Consider the following 18,648-nt stretch of genomic DNA (forward strand, 5'->3'; position numbering starts at 1 on the left):
GAGTTTCTGTTTCATGCAAATGTGGATAGGGAACTTTGGATGTTCCTGAGGGAGGGGAAACATGGCCTGAACAGATTTGTTTGAAGCTATTGTCAGTGGGAAGCTGCTTCCCCAGAGAAGCAGAGTGGCCTATTGAATAGAGCACGGCCCTGGAAGTCAGAACGACCTGAATTCTAAATCCAGCTCCACCACTTGTCTGTTGTGTGACCTTGGGTGAGTGACTTAAATTCTTTGGGCATCAGTTTCCTCTACAGCAAAATGGGGATTCAGTAACTGTTCTCCCTCCTACTTACAGACTGTGAGTGTCATGTGGGACAGGGATTGTATCCGGCCTGATCGATTTGTAAATACCCCAATGTTGAAGGCAATGGGCACTCATTAAATGCCATTACTACTACTAGACTGTAAACTCACTGTGGGCAGGGACTGAGTCTGTGAATTCTGTTGTACTGTACTTCCCCAAGCACTTAGTAAAGGGTACTGTACCCAGAGAGCACTTAATTAATGCAATTCTTAATTGTGGGCAGGGAATGTGTAGTAAAGCATACTGTACCCAGGGAGCACTTAATGCAATTATTAATTGTGGGCAGGGAATTTGTCTATTTTATATTGTGCTCTCCCAAGCGCTTAGTACAGTGCTTTGCACACAGTAAGTGATCAATAAACACAATTGAATTAATGAATGAATGAATGAATTCTGCAACTACTGTTACTACTGTTACTACTGTTGCTGCAATTATAAATGAATGAATGAATTCTGCAACTACTGTTACTACTGCTGCTGCAATTATAACCACTATTTGGCCCCAACATTTATGTCACTGTACACACACACAGGCAAAAATCACAATCAAATATCTCGGGTGTGTTTTATGTGCACAGTTGGGACTACAATGAAAATTGCAGAGGACCATGCCTCTAAACTGCTTTGCTAAGTGGTGGCACCTTCCCCAGTGGACCTATAATCAAAAATATATCTCAGGCCTGTTTATGCTTTAGGAGCCTCTCTCTGCACAGCTGTCGGCCTCTCTCTAAAGCCCTCAGTTGATACCAATTTTTTTTCTCTCCATGGAGACTCAATCACAGACTCCCTGAACATGTTCACTGGCACCCTCAGCTCTGCCCTTCCTAAACAAACCTCCATAAATCTGTCCCCTAGGCCGGGAGGGAGCAATAAAGTCTCTTTCCCAGAGGCCTTTACCTCACTGCCCTGAAACCAGTCGTTATAAGGGACCAGCGAATCTGTTTAGAGGCTCACTGGCAGCCCCCTTTTTCTTGTTCCTCAGATCTCCTTGAGCACCAGGCAGGCTGAGCCTGAGGTCTATGTGGAGACTCATCCCTCCCCTCGGAGAGCATCCTTGAGCTGTAGAGGAAAGGAGGCCAACCCAGATCAGCACAGCCCAGATGACCTCGACATTGCACGTCTCCTGGTGAGTTCAGAACCTGAATCAACGAATAGCCATTGTCACTGTCCCCTTGCCCCTCACATCCACACAGAGACCCTGCTCTGCCCCACTCTCAAACTCAGAACAGAGAGTGCCGGGTCAAACAAAGGGGATGGTTTGAGTATTCATCATTCAAGCAAACGTACACTGTCCCAAAGTGCTGTTGGGTGATTTGTGGGGGGCTAGGAATCCCCTCCAGGCACTTCACCTTTCTCTAACTTTTTCTGGAAGAACCCCACTTAGCCCGTTCCAGGATGAATTTCAATTCCCAAATCGGATCCCAGGGAGTGTGCTTATCTTGCCCTACCTTCTCCCGTGTTCTATCACGGATGTCAGGAAGCAGCGTAGCCTAGGGAAAGAGCATGAGCCTGGGAGTCAGAGAACCTGGTTTCTAATCTCATCTCCGCCACTTTTCTGATGAGTGACCTTGGGCAAGTCACCTAATTTCTCAGTACCTTGGTTTCCTCATCTGCAATATGGGGATTTAATCCTCCTCTGTCTGACTTAGACTGTGAGCCTCCAGTGGAACAGAGACTATATCCAACTTGATTAACTTGTATCTGTCCCAGTGTTTAGTACAGTGCCTAGCGCATAGTAAAGACACAGCAAATACAGCTGTTTCTGTGTGCAGCTCTTTCTGGTGGAAAGAACCGGGAGTTTGAGCTGGAGGACATGAAGTCAAAATGTTGGAACAGACTGTCATAAATCATCTTTCCCAGACTTCTACCGCCTGGCTAAGGTCTAGAGAGTGGTGGCTGCCTTCGATGGGAGAGGAAAACGCTGTCAGTTTCAGCTTGGAAGTTCTAGACTGGATGCTTCCTCTCTGGACTGTAAGTTCCTTGCAAGCAGGGAATCTGTCTACCAACTCTTATACTGTACTCTTCCAAACGCCTAGCACAGTTCTCTGCACATAGTAAGCAACAAATACCAACAATGATGATGAGTATCGTTTCATCTCTCAAAGAAGCAGCGTGGCGTAGAGGAAAAAACATGGGCTTGGGAGTCAGAGATCATGAGTTCTAATTCTGGCTCCACCATTTGTCAGCTGTGTGAATTTGGGCAAGTTATTTAACTTCTCTGTGCCTCGGTTACCTCATCTGTAAAATGAAGATTAAGACTGTGAGCCCCAAGTGGGAAAACCTGATTACCCTGTATCTCCCCTAGTGCTCATAACAGTGTTTGGCACATAGTAAGCAGACCTTCCCAGACTGCGCTCCCTTTTTCCTCTCCTCTTCCTTATCCCCCCCACCCTACCTCCTTCCCCTCCCCACAGCACCTGTATATATGTTTGTACAGATTTATTACTCTTTATTTTACTTGTACACATTTACTATTCTATTTATTTTGTTAATGATGTGCATCTAGGTTTACTTCTATTTATTCTGATGACTTGACACCTGTCCACATGTTTTGTTTTGTTGTCTGTCTCCCCCTTCTAGACTGTGAGCCCGTTATTGCGTAGGGACCGTCTCTATATGTTGCCAACTTGTACTTCCCAAGCGCTTAGTACAGTGCTCTGCACACAGTAAGAGCTCAATAAATACGATTGAATGAATGAATGAATGAATTATTATTATTACCTTTCACCTTTCATGGTAGAAATAAATCTCTCTGCCAATGTTATTCACTGAACACCTATTACATATAGAAACCAGTCCTAAGTGTGCAGGAGAGTATACTAGAACAGAGTTGGTAAAAATAATAATAATAATAATAATAATAATAATAATAATAATAATGGCATTTGTTAAGTCCTTACTATATGCCAAGCACTGTTCTAAGCACTGAGGTAGATACAAGATAATCAGGTTGTCCCACGTGGAGCTCACGGTCTTAATCCCCAATTTACAAATGAGATCACTGAGGCCCATAGAAGTTAAGTCGCCTGCCCAAGGTCACACAGAAGACAAGTGGTGGAACCGGGTAGTTAGGTTCCTTTCCCATATCAAGTTTACAGTCAAGAGGGGGAGAGAGAGATACTAATATAAATAAATAATTTATGTATATACCTCCTCACTCCCCACTCTTCAAAACTCTTCAGTGTGTTCCCATTCTTCTCCACAATAAAAAAGAGACACCATCTTCATCTCTCTCCCTCTTACCTATCCACATTCTTCTCCAACTAAAAGCCCCAGCTTGAATTCTCTCAGCTCACTGGGCCTAGTTCCTTAATAATAATAATAATAATAATAATAATAATAATAACGGTATTTGTTAAGCACTTACTAAGTGCCAAGCACTTTTCTAAATTTTGGGGGAGAAACAAGCTTGGACACAGTCCCTGTCCCACATAGGGCTCACAGTCTTAAACCTCATTTTTCAGATGAAGAAATTGAGGCACAGAGATGTGAAGTGACTTGCCCAAGGTCACACAGCAGACACGTAGTGGTTCTTCAGACTCCCAGGCCCGTGCTCTATCCACTAGGCCACGCTGTTTCTTCTTTCTTACTTTTATCCCCAAGTTCAGACACTTCCATCAGAAATCTTCCCACTTCAAAGCTGCCAGACCTCAGCTCTTCCATCTTCAGAAGCCCTTGGGAAAAACCACCTCCTTCAGGAAGTTTTTTTTTTAAATGGTACTTGGTAAACACTTACTATGTCCCAGTAAGTGTACTAATTCCTGGGGTAGATGATACAAGATAATGAGGTTGGACAGAGTACATGTTCCACATGGAGCTCACAGTCTAAATTGGAAGGACAGCAGAAAAGTGGTGAAGCTAGGATTCATTCATTCATGCATGCATGCATTCATTCATTCATTCAATCATATTTCCTGAGAGCTTACTGTGTGCAGAGCTCTGTACAAGTTGCTTGGGAGAGTACACTACAACAATAAACAGACACATTCCCTGCCTACAACCAGCTTACATTCTAGAGTACGGAAGACAGACATCAATACAAATAAATGAATTATAGATATGTACGTAAGTACTGTATGGTTGGGCGTGGGGAAGAACAAAGGGAGCAAGTCAGGGTGATGCAGGAGAGACTGGGAGAAAATGATAGGGGGTGCTTCGTCTGGGAAGAGCTCTTGGAGTAGATGTGCCTTCAATAAGGCTTTGAAGGGGAAGAGAGTCTGTCTGATTTGAGGAGGGGGAATTTCCAAGCCAGAGGCAGGACGTGGGCTGGTGGTCGCCGGTGAGGCAGGCGAGACCCAAGCACAGTGAGAAGGTTAGCACTTGAGGAGCGAAGTGTACTGACTAAGTTATCGTAGGAAAGTAGCGAGGTGAGATGGGAGGGGGCAAGGTGGAGTGCTCCCTCTCTCCAGGCTCGCATCTCCCCTGCCCTCCAGGCTAGCATCTCCTCCTGCCTTCAGGACATCTCCATCTGGATGTCTGCCCGCCACCTAAAACTCAACATGTCCAAGACTGAACTCCTTGTCTTCCCTCCCAAACCCTGCTCTCTCCCTGACTTTCCCATCACTGTTGACGGCACTGCCATCCTTCCCGTCTCACAAGACCGCAACCTTGGTGTCGTCCTCGACTCCGCTCTCTCGTTCACCCCTCACGTCCAATCCGTCACCAAGACCTGCCGGTCTCATCTCCGCAACATTGCCAAGATCCGCCCTTTCCTCTCCATCCAAACCGCTACCCTACTCATTCAAGCTCTCATCCTATCCCGTCTGGATTACTGTATCAGCTTCCTCTCCGATCTCCCATACTCCTGCCTCTCCCCAGTTCAATCCATACTTCACGTCACTGCCCGGATTGACTTTGTCCAGAAACGCTCTGGTCATGTTACATCCCTCCACAAAAATCTCCAGTGGCTAGCAGTCAACCTACGCATCAGGCAGAAACTTCTCACCCTCGGCTTCAATGCTCTTCATCACCTCGCCCCCTCCTACCTCCCCTCCCTTCTCTCCTTCTACAGCCCAGCTCGCACCCTCCGCTCCTCTGCCGCTAATGTCTTCACCGTGCCTCGTTCTCGCCTGTCCCACCGTCGACCCCCGGCCCACATCATAGCCCTGGCCTGGAATGCCCTCCCTCCGCACATCCTCCTCTTCTTCCCTTCAAGGCCCTACTGAGAGCTCACCGCCTCCAGGAGGCCTTCCCATACTGAGCCCCCTCCTTCTTTTCCCCTTCCTCCCCCTCTCCATCCCCCCGTCTTACCTCCTTCCCTTCCCCACAGCACCTGTATATATGTGTATATGTTTGTACGTATTTATTACTCTATTTATTTATTTATTTATTTTATTTGTACATATTTATTCTATTTATTTTATTTTGTTAATATGTTTTTTTTTGTTCTCTGTCTCTCCCTTCTAGACTGTGAGCCCACTGTTGGGTAGGGACCGTCTCTATATGTTGCCAACTTGTACTTCCTAAGCGCTTAGTACAGTGCTCTGCGCACAGTAAATGCTCAATAAATACGATTGAATGAATGAATGAATGAATGAATGCTTTTAAGCCAATAGTGAGGTGTTTTTGTTTGATTCAGAGTTGGATGGACAACCACTGGAGTTTTTTGAGGAGTGGTGTGGCATGTCCTGAAACTTTTTGTAGAAAAATGATCCGGACAGCAGAGTGAAATACGGACTGGAGTGAGAAGTGGCAGGAGATTGGAAAGACAGCATGGAGACTAATGGAGTAATACAGGTAGGATAGAATGAGTGATTGCATTAGAGTGGTAGCAGTTCTGATGGAGAGGAAAGAGCGGATTTTAGCAATGTTGTGAAGGTGGGACCAACAGGATTTAGTGATGGATTGAATATGTGGGTTGAATGAAAAAGAGGAATCAAGGATAATGCCAAGGCTATGGGCTTGTGAGCCAGGAAGAATTCATTCATTCATTCATTCAATCGTATTTATTGTGCGCTTACTGTGTGCAGAGCACTGCATTATGCGCTTGGAAAGTACAATTCGGCATCATATACAGCCCCTACCCAACACCGTGATGGTGGTGCCATCTACACTGTTGCGAAAGTCAGGGGGAGGACAGGGTTTGGGTGGGAACACAAGGAGTTCTGTTTTGGCCATGTTAAGCTTGAGGTGGAGGGAGGACATTCAAGTAGACATGTCTTGAAGTCAAGAGGAAATGCGAGACTGAATAGAGAGAGAGACCAGAGCTGGAAATATAGATTTCGGTATCATCTGCATAGAGGTGGTAGTTGAAGCCATAGGAACAAATGAGTCCTCTAAGGGAGTAAATGGAGAACAGATGGGGATTAGAACCCAAGTCCTCTGAACCCCAGGCCTGAGCTCTTTCCACTAGGCCACGCTGCTTTTCTTGACCCAAATCCTTTCTTAAGCACCTAGAACGCCCTCCCTCCTCAAATCTGCCAATCACACTTCCCCGCTTCAAAGCCCTATTGAAGGCTCATCTCCTCCTAGAGCCCTTCCCAGACTAAGCTCCCCTTTTCCTCAGCTCCCCCTGCCTTCCAAGCCGCCCCGACATCTTTCTTGTGCTCTATCCTGCTCCCCACCCCACAGCACTTTTGTGTATATGTACATATCTATAATTCCATTTATTCATATTGATGCCTGTTTACTTGTTTTGATGTCTATCTTCTCCTTCGAGATTGCAAGCCCGTTGTAGGCAGGGATTGTCTCTATTGCTGAATTGACTTTCCAAACGCTTAGTACAGTGCTCTGCACATAGTAAGCACTCAATAGATATGATCTAATGAATGACTGAGAAGTTCAGGAATTGTATGTTTTCGATTTAGGCATCCAGCTGGAATTTTAAATGAACTCCAGTCATCCACGTTCTCATTTCTGTCCACATTGTTTCCAGGAAATCCAAGTAGAAAATGGCCAACGTCTCCATGGTGACAGAATTCCTCTTGCTGGGGTTCTCGGAGGTCCGGGAACTGCAGCTGGTCCACACCGAGCTGTTCCTCCTGGTCTTCCTGGCGGCACTGATGGGGAATCTCCTTATCATCACCATCTCCGCCCTTGACCAGCGCCTCCACACTCCCATGTACTTTTTCCTCAGGCACCTGTCCCTCTTAGATATTTGCTACATCACCGCCACCGTCCCCAAGTCCATCCTCAATTCCTTGACCAACAGCAGATCCATCTCCTTCCTGGGGTGTACTACAAAGGTCTTTTTATTTCTTCTTTTTGGTGGTTCAGAGGTTTTCATCCTTACAGCGATGTCCTATGACCGCTACACAGCCATCTGCTGCCCCTTGCGCTATGATATCATCATGAACCGAGAGGTTTGCGCGAAGATAGCCGCCGCCTCCTGGCTCAGCGGGGGTCTCTACTCCCTGATGAACACGGCCACCACCTTTTCCTCTCACTTTTGTGCTCCTCGCATCATATACCAGTTCTATTGTGAAGTCCCCCAGTTGCTCAAACTCATGTGCCCTGGAGAGGCCCGAGCAGAGGTCTGTGTTCTTGTCCTCAGTGTTATTTTGTGTTTGGGCTGCTTTGTATCCATCCTCGTGTCTTATGCCCATATTTTCTTGGTGGTGTTGAAGATGCCGGCCACTGAGGGCCGGTCTAAAGCCTTCTCCACCTGTCTGCCTCACCTCGCTGTGGTCTCACTGTTTCTTTTCACGAGTTCATTTGCCCATCTGAAGCCACCCTCATTCTCCCCATCGATAATGGACCTGCTGGTGTCCGTGTTATATACAGTGCTGCCCCCCACCCTGAACCCCCTCATATATAGCCTGAAGAACCGGGACATGAAGGTTGCCCTGGGAAAGATCTTCTCTGTCCACTTCATTTTTGGGGTGAACTGATTCTCTCTCTTTGCTGTGGATGTGTACAGAGAGCTCTCATTCAGGAGGGGTTTGGCCAAAATGCTCCTTAGTAGAGAGCTTTCTCTTTCAATCCTCTCCTCATTGTCCTCCCCTCCCTCCATTCCCTCCGTGGCGTTCTTGGCTCTCTAGAAAGTCAGCGCTTAATAAATGCCATTGGCTAAGTGATTGATTGATTAATAAGTTTACTGATAAGGGGAGTACAATGCAGCAGAATTATTAGACAGGTTCCCTGTCCACAGGAAGCTGACAGTAGAGAGAGTAAAACTCGTTATGGGTAGAGAACATACCTGTTAATTCTGTACTGTATTGCACTCTCCCAAGCACTTAGGGCAGTGCTCTCCACATAGCAAGCACTCAGTAAATACCATTAAAAAAGAGATAGTCTGAGAGAAGACTCTTCTTGGACATTTGGCTAAGCAGAAATCCTGAAAACGATAGTAGTAGTAATAATATTTATTAAAAACTTACTGTGTTCAGGGCACTGTACTAAGCACTGGAGAAATTAATTTGGGAGAAAATTAACACATGAGAATTAGACATGGTTTCCTCCCCAGGGGGTGCTCACAATGTAAGATCGCTCATTACAGGGGAAACCATAGCTGCGGAAGTTACAAAACGATCATTTGAGTTTTTTATTTTGTTTTGTTTTATTTTTATGGTAGTTGTTGACACTATGTGTTAAGCCATGGGCTATGCACTGGATTAGATACAAGTTCAATAATGGCAGAGCATTGACATTGGTGGTGGTATTAATGGCACCACTTGGAACAGTGCCCGGCACTTAGAACAATACCCAGAGTTTAGACCAGTGCCTGGTACATTCATTCCATCGTATTGAATGAACATAGGAAGCACTTAACAACTACCATAAAAAATTTAAAAAATGAACATTGTAACAATGTTCTAGTCCCTTTGGCTATCAATGGGACCTAATGATGATGGTATTTATTAAAAGCTTACTATATATCAAGCATTGCCTACAGCACACTATTCACGGGAGGGGGTTGGGGGGCAGCCCTATCAAGCTACTCCCGACCACATCCCAGAGTTCCACTCTGATTTCCAACAAGGTGGACTGAATATTCCGGGGACCCCAGTAAATGGTCAGGGTAACATATGGCCTTCTATCCCGTCCGATTGACCTAACCTGAAGGGAGGGGCCTTTGCCACTTCCCTACGGCTGGTCTCTCCATTCACTCAGGTCCGGGTGCAGGGGTGCAGAAGACACCACTGGAGGCTGAGTGAACGGGACTCCTTTTTTTGCGCCCTTTGACACTTTCTGTGCTTCAGCTGTGGGTTTGCATTCCCCTGTGGTATACTTCTAATCTCTAGGTATTCTTTTCCACAGGGCGAACAGCACGGTGTTCGGCTGCTTATCTATTTTTTCTCATTTGGTCCTGGTCTCTATTAAATCTCTCCAAATTTGTGGTTGGAATACCTTCTGTATTGCTCCTTCTGGAGTGATGGGTTTTTTCGGGGCCACCCCTCGAATCCTGCCAGGCTTTGCAATTAGCCCCTCTAGATACCACAAAGCCAGTATAAGATCTACGACAAGCTTTCCCATCTTTTCCTCAACCAGGGACAGCAACACTCCGTGTATGTGTGCGTGTGTCGTAGGGGTTGTGGGGAGGGGTCACCGACCTGAGGATCTTACTGCGCATCCGAGAATTCAAGAGTACTGCATAGGGGCTATAATCCCCCCCGGCATATATTTGCTGTCCCATTCCCAACCTTCTCAATAACGCGCATGCTCCTTCTATATCCACCCAATCTTCTGGTTCCGTGGGTAGCTCGTCCGGGGTGGCCCAGGTGTCTTTTACTGGGGCCACTGCCCAATCCATCAGGGAGTAGTTACCCGTGTTGGCCTCACCTAACTTCAAATGCTGCCTGATTTGAGGAGTAGCAACAACTCCAGTTAGTTTAGCTAATTCCTGTGATTTTGACATAATCCCGTCACTCCCCTGGTCCCAGCATCGGACCGTCCAGGACAGAAGCATTTCTCGAGGCTGCTGCAGGTATTGCTTGAGGACCTCCATCAGTTCTTCCGGGGTATAATCCCATATAGTGATGTAGTCTCTAAATTCAGGGTTCCCTATCCCTTCATGGCTCAGGATAGTTTTAGTTTCCTGAGTGATGAAGGGTCGTACTCTTCCCTCGATGTTTTCTTCTATGATGTTTATCATTTTCTCATCACCCCATTCTTCATTTGGGTGCCAGGTGTCCGGGTCCAAGTTGGTGCCCATTATATAAATTCATTCAATCGTATTTATTGAGTGCTTACTGTGTGCAGAGCACTGTACTTAGCGCTTGGGAAGTACAAGTTGGCAACATGTAGAGACGGTCGCTACCAAACAACAGGCTCACAGTCTAGAAGGGGGAGACAGACAACAAAACAAAACATGTGAACAGGTGTCAAGTCTTCAGAACAACTAGAAGTAAAGCTAAATGCACATCATTAACAAAATAAATAGAATAGTAAATATGTACAAGTAAAAGAAATAGGGTAATAAATCTGTACAAACATATATACAGGTGCTGTGGGGAGGCGAAGGAGGTAGGGCGGTGGGATGGGGAGGAGGGGAGGAAAAAGGGGGCTCGGTCTGGGAAGGCCTCTTGGAGGAGGTGAGCTCTCAGTCGGGCTTTGAAGGGAGGAAGAGAGCTAGCTTGGCCGATGTGTGGAGGGAGGGCATTTCAGGTTAGGGGGAGGACGTGGGCCGGGGGTCGACGGTGATGGAGAGCCTTGAAGCCAAGAGTGAGGAGTTTTTGCCTGATATGTAAATTGACAGGCTGCCGCTGGAGATTTTTGAGGAGGGGAGTAACATGCCCAGAGGGTTTCTGCACAATGATGATCCGGGCAGCAACGTGAAGTATAGACTGAAGTGGGTAGAGACAGGAGGATGGGAGATCAGAGAGGAGGCTGATGCAGTAATCCAGTCCGGATAGGATGAGAGATTGAACCAGCAAGGTAGCGGTTTGGATGGAGAGGAAAGGGCGGATCTTGCCTATGTTGTGAAGGTGAGACCGGCAGGCTTTGGTGACGGATTGGATGTGAGGGGTGAACGAGAGAGTGAAGCCGAGGATGACACCAGGGTTGCGGGCTTGTGAGACGGGAAGGATGGTAGTGTCGTCTACAGTGATGGGAAAGTCTGGGAGAGGGCCCGTACCCTGGAGCGGCCCATAGGTCGCCTCTTCAGCTTTGCTAGTCTGCACCCCAAGATGACCCCCTTCTCGACTGCTTCTTAGGTGGTCTGATTTACCGTTTGTAGGAGTCCCGCATAAAGCTCTTTCGACTCCTGGTTCTCGCGAGCCACCTTTTCAGCTTCGCGGGCCTTACTTTCGCTTTCCAGGCGCATAATCATGTCATGATGGCATGCTGCCAGCAGAATCCACCCTAGGTTCTCAACGGCTCTCCTCTCTGATTTAGACATTTTATGGATGTCCAAGGATGGTAGAGTGTCCTCTATGCCCTTCGGGGTCCCCACTAGAGCACACTATTCCCGGGTGTGGGCAGACATATCAAGCACTTCAGCTACTCCCGACCACATCCCCGTGTTCCACTCTGATTTCGATATCTTATGGATGTCTAGGGCTCGTAGAGCGTCCTCTGTGCCCTTTGGGGTCTCCAATAGAGCACGCCATTCCCGGGGGGGGGGGCAGTAATATCAAGCACTTCAGCTACACCTTTCCACACCCCCGAGTTCCACCCCGGGATCTGAGATCCCGGGCATCCCGCCTCCTTTTTACCCATGTCTGGGGTTTGGGGCGTCGCCACCCAATCCTGCCGACTACACCATTGTGGGGAGATGCCCCCCAGGTCAGCTGGGATCGCCGACCAGAGGGTGGTTGCGCGTTCTTTAGGTTGGATGACAACGAGCCAAAGACCAGACATCGATCCAGAGTGATCAGTTCTGCCTCTTTATTGGGTGTACTCACATAGATTTAGCGCAGCAAGCAGGTGAAGAAGGGGGTCCGAGGCCTAATCAGCAGGGTAGGGTCTTCAGGGCTTGGTCTAAACGCCTACAACTAAAAATAGCAGCAATGCCTCTTATATAAGAAGCCCCCTCATAGCGATTAGCCCTCCCCTTTTCCCAGGATGTCTATCTGATTGGGACAGTTCCCGTTCCACAGCCTTGTAGCATCCGTGTCCTTGCTGTGGGTTGCTCAGGAGGAGGGAAGGGGTGAATTCACAGATAAGGAACTCTTCCCACAGTGGCAAAGGTTGTAATCCCTTCCCCCATGGGCTTTCCAGCCTACTGGGCTAGGTTTACACAGTTTAATTTTCTATCAATCGATTAATCTCGAATCCTGTTTATTGACCGCTTATTGTGTACACTAAGCACTTGGGGATTAAAACTAGTGATAGTAGTACTTGTTAAGCTCTTACTATGTGTGAGAAGAGTGCGATATTTGTGAATTCACTCCCTCCCCCCGCCTGGACAACCGACAGCAAGGACACGGAACTGCTACGCTACAAGGTTGCAGAATGGGAACTCTCCCAATCAGATAGATATCCTGGGAATACGGGGAGGGCTAACCGGTACGAGGGGGCTTCGTATATAAGAGGCATTGCCCCCCACCCCGCGGAATGGGGTGCTCTAGTGGAGACTCCAAAGGACATAGAGGATGCTCTACGATCCCTGGACATACATAAGATATCGAAATCAGAGAGGAGAACCGTTGCGAACCTAGGGTGGCTGCTGCTGGCAGCATGCCAACATGTAATGAATATGTGGCTGGAAAGCGAAAGTAAGGCCCGTGGGGCTGAAAAGGTGGCTCGCGAGAACCACGAGTAGAAAGAGCTTTATGCGGGACTCCTACAAACGGCAAATAAGACTGCCAAAGAAGCCGTCTAGAAGGGGGTCATCTTGGGGTGCAGGCTAGCAAAGATGAAGGGGCAACCGATAAGCAGCCGCAGGGTACGGGCACTTAAGACTGGAACCCGAACGTGTGGCACCGAAATGAGGAATGGGATGATGACGAAACGATAAACATCATAGAAGAAGACACTGAGGGAAGAGTATGACCCCTCATCACTCAGGAAACTAAAACCATCCTGAGACCTGAAATTATAAGGAGCCCCGAACCCAGAAAGCACATCACTGTATGGGATTATTCCCCCTACAGAACTGATGGAGGTCCATAAGCAATACCAGCAGCAGCCTCAAGAAACGCTGCTGTCCTGGATGGTCAGATGCTGGGATCAGGGGGGTGACCCAACTTGTACTTCCCAAGCGCTTAGTAGAGTGCTCTGCACACAGTAAGCACTCAATAAATACGATTGAATGAATGAATGAATGAATGACGGGATTATGTTAAAATCACAGGAATTAGCTAATCTAACTGGAGTTTCATCTAACCCCCAAGTCAGGCAGCAATTGAAGGTGGGTCAGACCAACATGGGTAACCAATCCCTGATGGATTGGGCAGTGGCCCCAGTAAAAGACACCTGGATCGGACGAGCTACCCGCTGAACCAGAGGATTGGGTGGATATAGAAGGGCCATACGCGTTATTGAGAAGGTTGGGAATGAGACAGCAAATATATGTCGGGGGGAGATTATAGCCCCGATGCAGCACCCTTGAATTCTCAGATGTGCAGTAAGATTCTCCGGTCGGTGACCACCCTCCATGCACACATAAAGGGAGCGTTGCTGCCCCTGGTTGAGGAAAAGTTGGGCAAGCCTGTCATAGACCTTATGCCGGCCTTGTGGAATCTGGTGGGGCTGATTACAAAGCCTGGCAGGATTCGAGGGGTGGCCCCGAAAAAACCCATCGCTCCGGAAGGAACAATACAGAAGGTATCCCAACCCCAAATTTGTAGAGATTTAATAGCGGCCGGGACCAAACGAGAAAAGATAGATAAGCAGCCAAACACTGTGCTGTTCGCCCTGTGGAAAGAAAAATACCTAAAAATCAGAGGTATACCACAGGGGAATGCAAACCCACAGTTCCCGAAAGTGTCAACGGGTGCAATAAAAGGAGGCCCGTTCACTCAGCCCCGAGTGGTGCTTTCTGCACTGCTGTACCCAGACCTGAGCGAATGGATAGACCAGCTTTAGGGAAGTAGCCAAGGCCCCTCCTTTCAGGTCAAGTCAATCGGACAGAATAGAAGGCCATATGTTACCCTGACCATTTACTGGGGTCCCCTGAATATTCAGTTCACCCTCGCCTTGGCGGACACCGGTGCAGAAGTCTTATACATGGGGACCCCAGAAAATTCATGAGCTACCATATGTGGATAGAAGGGTGTGGGTTGGGGGGCACAGCACCTCCGCCGTGAGAACCACCCTCCGATTTGGTGTGGCCCGGATGGCTCCCACCACCTATCTGGTGCTCATCATGGCAGTACTCGAGTGTATATTGGGGGTGGTGACATTTGAGTTCCGCTACATGTCTGCTGTGTGACCTTGGGCAAGTCACTTCACTTCTCTGAGCCTCAGTTACTTCATCTGTAAAATGGGGATTAAGACTGTGAGCCCCACGTGGGACAACCTGATCATCTCGTATCCCCCCAGAGCTTAGAACAGTGCTTCGGAAATAGTAAGCGCTTACCAAATGCCATTATTGTTATTATTTGAGGACCCAGGACCCCCTATCTCTATCCCCTCGATATCAATTTGCGAGAAGTGGCCTGTGGAGAAGGGGGAGGAGGTGCCACCAGCTGGCACAAGGTACACTGATGGGTCAGCCAAAGGGACCCCCAGAATATGGGCAGCGGTTGCAGTCCACCTCCACCGCCCCCTCAGTGGCTACCATCCGCTGGGAAGAAGGGATCCGTCAGTCCAGCCAATGAACTGAAGTCAGGGCAGAAGGGATGCACCTATCCACACATCTGATGTAGATGCCTTGGCAACAAACTCGTGGGCCGTATACAGCAGCCTAGCCCCATGGTTGGGGGTGTGGGAAGCCAAGGGGTGGATGATAGCACGGGGAGAGGTATGGGAAATGAGATGTGGCATGAGCCCGGGAGGGCCCCTTCACCGTTTACCATGTGCCAGTTCACTAGGGAACTCCCAGGAATAACGAGGCAGACGCGCTCACACAGGTTCAGGAGACACGGCCCACCAACGCCACCCGGGGGGGGGGTGTACATGAGGCACTCGTAGGAGGGTGGATGTCATGTGCCCAGCCCTCCGGGGACCGGGGTGGGAAGGAACCAGCAGGGAGGTGTGCGAATTCTTGCGAGATTGTAAACGTTATATGCAAAAGAATTTGCGGACCTATATCCAACATAGGGCCCCTGCTCCTAAGCCAGGGAAAGAGATACACACTAACCGTGCTGGTTACTCGTACGGGGGTGGAGTTCCCGTACACGGTGGTAGCAGCCATGCAGGTTGCTACTATACAAGGGCTTCAGGTAATGGAGGTTGGATACGGCTTGCCGGCCTGCATAGATTCGGATCAGGGGACCCACGTTATGGGGCACGAGGTCAAGGAGTGGGCCGCGCAACATGACATTCTGTGGCCCTTACCCAGATGGAAGGTGACACCACCACTCCAGCACCATTGACGGCGGAACCGAGGTGTATTGGGATGCCTCCCCTAAAGGACGATGGTTTCCTGCCACTGTAATCGCAGCCAGAGGATACAATGGGACGTGGGAGACTGACGGTACTCAGCATCATTATGCAGGTGCCCTGCCACATGCTGGATACTTCTCATGATTTGAGTGTGAACGTCACGATGTCAAAGACAAGTGTCACAAATGTCACCGCGGTGGACACTGCATCGTGGCAGATCACCGATATCACGGGCACGAAAGTGACATGGCTGCGCCTCAACTCAATAACCGAGAAACTAGCCAGATATGAGGATCAGGGAGCATTAGCGGCATCCATCATGCTGTCTGGGAGATGCCCCAACCAGATCACCCTTCCATGGCACAAGTATGGTTATTGGCTGAACGCCCCCGCCCCGAGCTGGGAAAATGCCACAGATGATTCCTGGAACTCGAGCATGCCCCTGATTGTTGTTGAAGTAATACCAGGCAACATGGACAATGGATACCCAGGGACCAGGGCCGCATACCTATGGGAAGCCACCCTGGAAGGGCTGTTCACCCAAACTCGATGGACTAACAAGGCAACCTCCTGGTCGCTGGAACCATGGTGGGTGGATACCCATCACCCATACTGCTCCACTGCCCTGGCCTAGCTCCAGCGACAATTGACCTGGTGGGTAGGGAACCAGTCGCCAGCAAGGGCCCCCGAACGACGTAAGAAAGACATCACTGCGTGGGTCAGCAGCATGCTGGGAGTATGGTACCAAGCGGACATAAAAGGCCTATGGGATGCCTGAGGCCTAGACCTCCTCCAATATGAAAGCCAGATCCAGCAGCTAATTAACACTGGAATGTTGCAGGATGTCGGCGGGTGGAGAAGAATTGCACTGTCAGCTGGAGCTCTGAAAACATGAGCGGGCATCCCGGGGAGCTGGACCGTTGGGCCTGAAATGTAGCATGGTCAGATGCCTGCATTCACACTCAGTAAGGACTGCTACCATATCTCACCACCCTAACGGAAGAAGCAAGCCGAACAGTGGCCCCCCAGCCTGGCTCGCCAATATCCAGCCTCTGTTGCATAGCCGGCCATTCAGGTACTATACAGCGGGTGTACCACCCACTACTGTAAACTGAGGGTACGCCATAAGGTGGGCAACCCTCCCCTGCGAGTCACAACCCTAGTAGGATTAGGGATAGTGCAGGATGGCAAGTGGGTGGTCCCCCTGGGAGAGAGGTGGGAATGGTGGAATGGGTCCAGGAATCAATGGGAACCCTTCTCTCCTTCTGCATGTACCCAAGTAAAGATGGAATTGTTCTGCTCACATAAACCCAGGGGGCGTGAGAGAGTACAGGGCAGTAGCACGGTTTCCATCACCTGGGTGGAGGAGGGTCACTACTGGTATTTGGGTAATGGGAAATTCTGTTGGACGTGTGGAAAACACATGAACATAACCATGATTCATTCATTCATTCAATCGTATTTATTGAGCGCTTACTGTGTACATAGCAGTGTACTAAGCGCTTGGGAAGTACAAGTCGGCAACATATACAGACGGTCCCTACCCAACAACTGGCTCACAGTATAGAAGGGCGAGACAGACAACAAAACAAAACATGTGTCAAAATCGTCAGAACAAATAGAATTAAAGCTATATGTGCATCATTAACAAAATAGACTAGTAAATATGTACAAGTAAAATAAATTGAGTAACAAATCTGTACAAATATATATACAGGTGCTGTGGGGAGGGGAAGGAGGTAGGACGGGGAGGATGGGGAGGAGGAGAGGAAAATGGGGACTCAGTCTGGGAGGCCAGAGGTGGGACGTGGGCCAGGGGTCGACCGTGGAACAGGCTAGAATGAGGCACAGTGAGGAGGTCAGGGACAGAGAAGTTGAGTGTGCGGGCTGGGCTGTAGAAGAGAAGGGGAGTTATGTAGGAGGGGAAAAGGGGATAGAGAGCTTTGCAGCCAATAGTGAGGAGTTTTTTCTTCATGTGAACATTGATTGACAACTACTGGAGATTTTTGAGGAGTGGAATGACATGCCCAGAGCGTTTCTGTAGAAAGATAATCCGGGCATCAGAGTGAGGTATAGACTGAAGTGGGGAGAGACAAGAGGATGGGAGATCAGAAAGGAAGTTGGTGCAGTAATCCAGTCGGTATAGGATGAGAGATTGTACCAACAAGGCAGCGGTTTGATAGAGAGGAAATTGTGGATCGTGGCGTTGTTGTGAAGGTTAGGCCTGCAGGTTTTGGTAATGGATTGGATGTGTGGGGTGAATGACAGAGTGGAATCAAGGATGACACCAAGGTTGCGGGCTTGTGAGATGAGAAGGATGGTAGCGCAATCCACATTGAAGGTAAAGTCAGGGAGAGGACAGGGAAGATGGAGAGCTCATTCCTGGACATTTTCAGTTTTAGGTGGTGAGCAGACATCCAGGTGGAGATGTCCTGAAGGCAGGAGGAGATAAGAGCCTGGAGGGAGGGAGAACAGAATTGGAGATGTAGATTTGGGTGTCTTCTGCATAGAGATGATAGTTGAATCCGTTGGAGTGAATGAGTTCACCAAGGGAGTGAGTATAGATGGAGAACTGAAGACGACCAAGAACTGACCCTTCAGGAATTCCTACAGTTAGGGGATGGGAGGGTTAGGAAGAGCCCTTGACAAGACCCAGATAGAATGGACAGAGAGACAAGAGGAGAACCAGGAGAGGACAGAGTCGGTGAAGCCAAAATGGATAACGGATTGAGGAGAAAGGAATTGTTGACAGTGACGACAGCTGAGAGGTTGAGGAGGATTACGATAGAGTAGGAGCCATTAGTTTTGGCAAGAAGGAGGTCATTGGTGGCCTTTGATAGGGCATCTATCGGTGGAGTGGAGGGGACGGAAGCCAGATTGGAGGGGGTCCAGGAGAGAGCTGGAGTTGAAGAATTCGAGGCACCGAGTATAGACGACTTGCTCGAGGAGTTTGGAAAGGAAGGGCAGGAGGGAGA

General features: G+C 48.6%; 1 protein-coding gene across 1 annotated transcript; it reads left to right on the forward strand.

Annotated features, from left to right (window-relative positions):
* Positions 1-7,194: 7,194 nt before the first annotated feature.
* Positions 7,195-8,133, forward strand: LOC119921894 (olfactory receptor 14A16-like). The gene has a single exon (XM_038741876.1). The coding sequence runs from the start codon at positions 7,195-7,197 to the stop codon at positions 8,131-8,133; it is 939 nt and encodes a 312-aa protein (XP_038597804.1).
* The last annotated feature ends 10,515 nt before the right edge of the window (positions 8,134-18,648 follow it).

The sequence above is a fragment of the Tachyglossus aculeatus genome, unplaced genomic scaffold, assembly GCF_015852505.1.
Source record: "Tachyglossus aculeatus isolate mTacAcu1 unplaced genomic scaffold, mTacAcu1.pri SUPER_32, whole genome shotgun sequence".
NCBI classification, from domain to species: Eukaryota; Metazoa; Chordata; class Mammalia; order Monotremata; family Tachyglossidae; genus Tachyglossus; species Tachyglossus aculeatus.

What these genes read in the sequence shown, in the direction of transcription:
- LOC119921894 (XM_038741876.1), top strand. Translation starts at nt 7,195, where the DNA reads ATGGCCAACGTCTCCATGGTGACAGAATTCCTCTTGCTGGGGTTCTCG.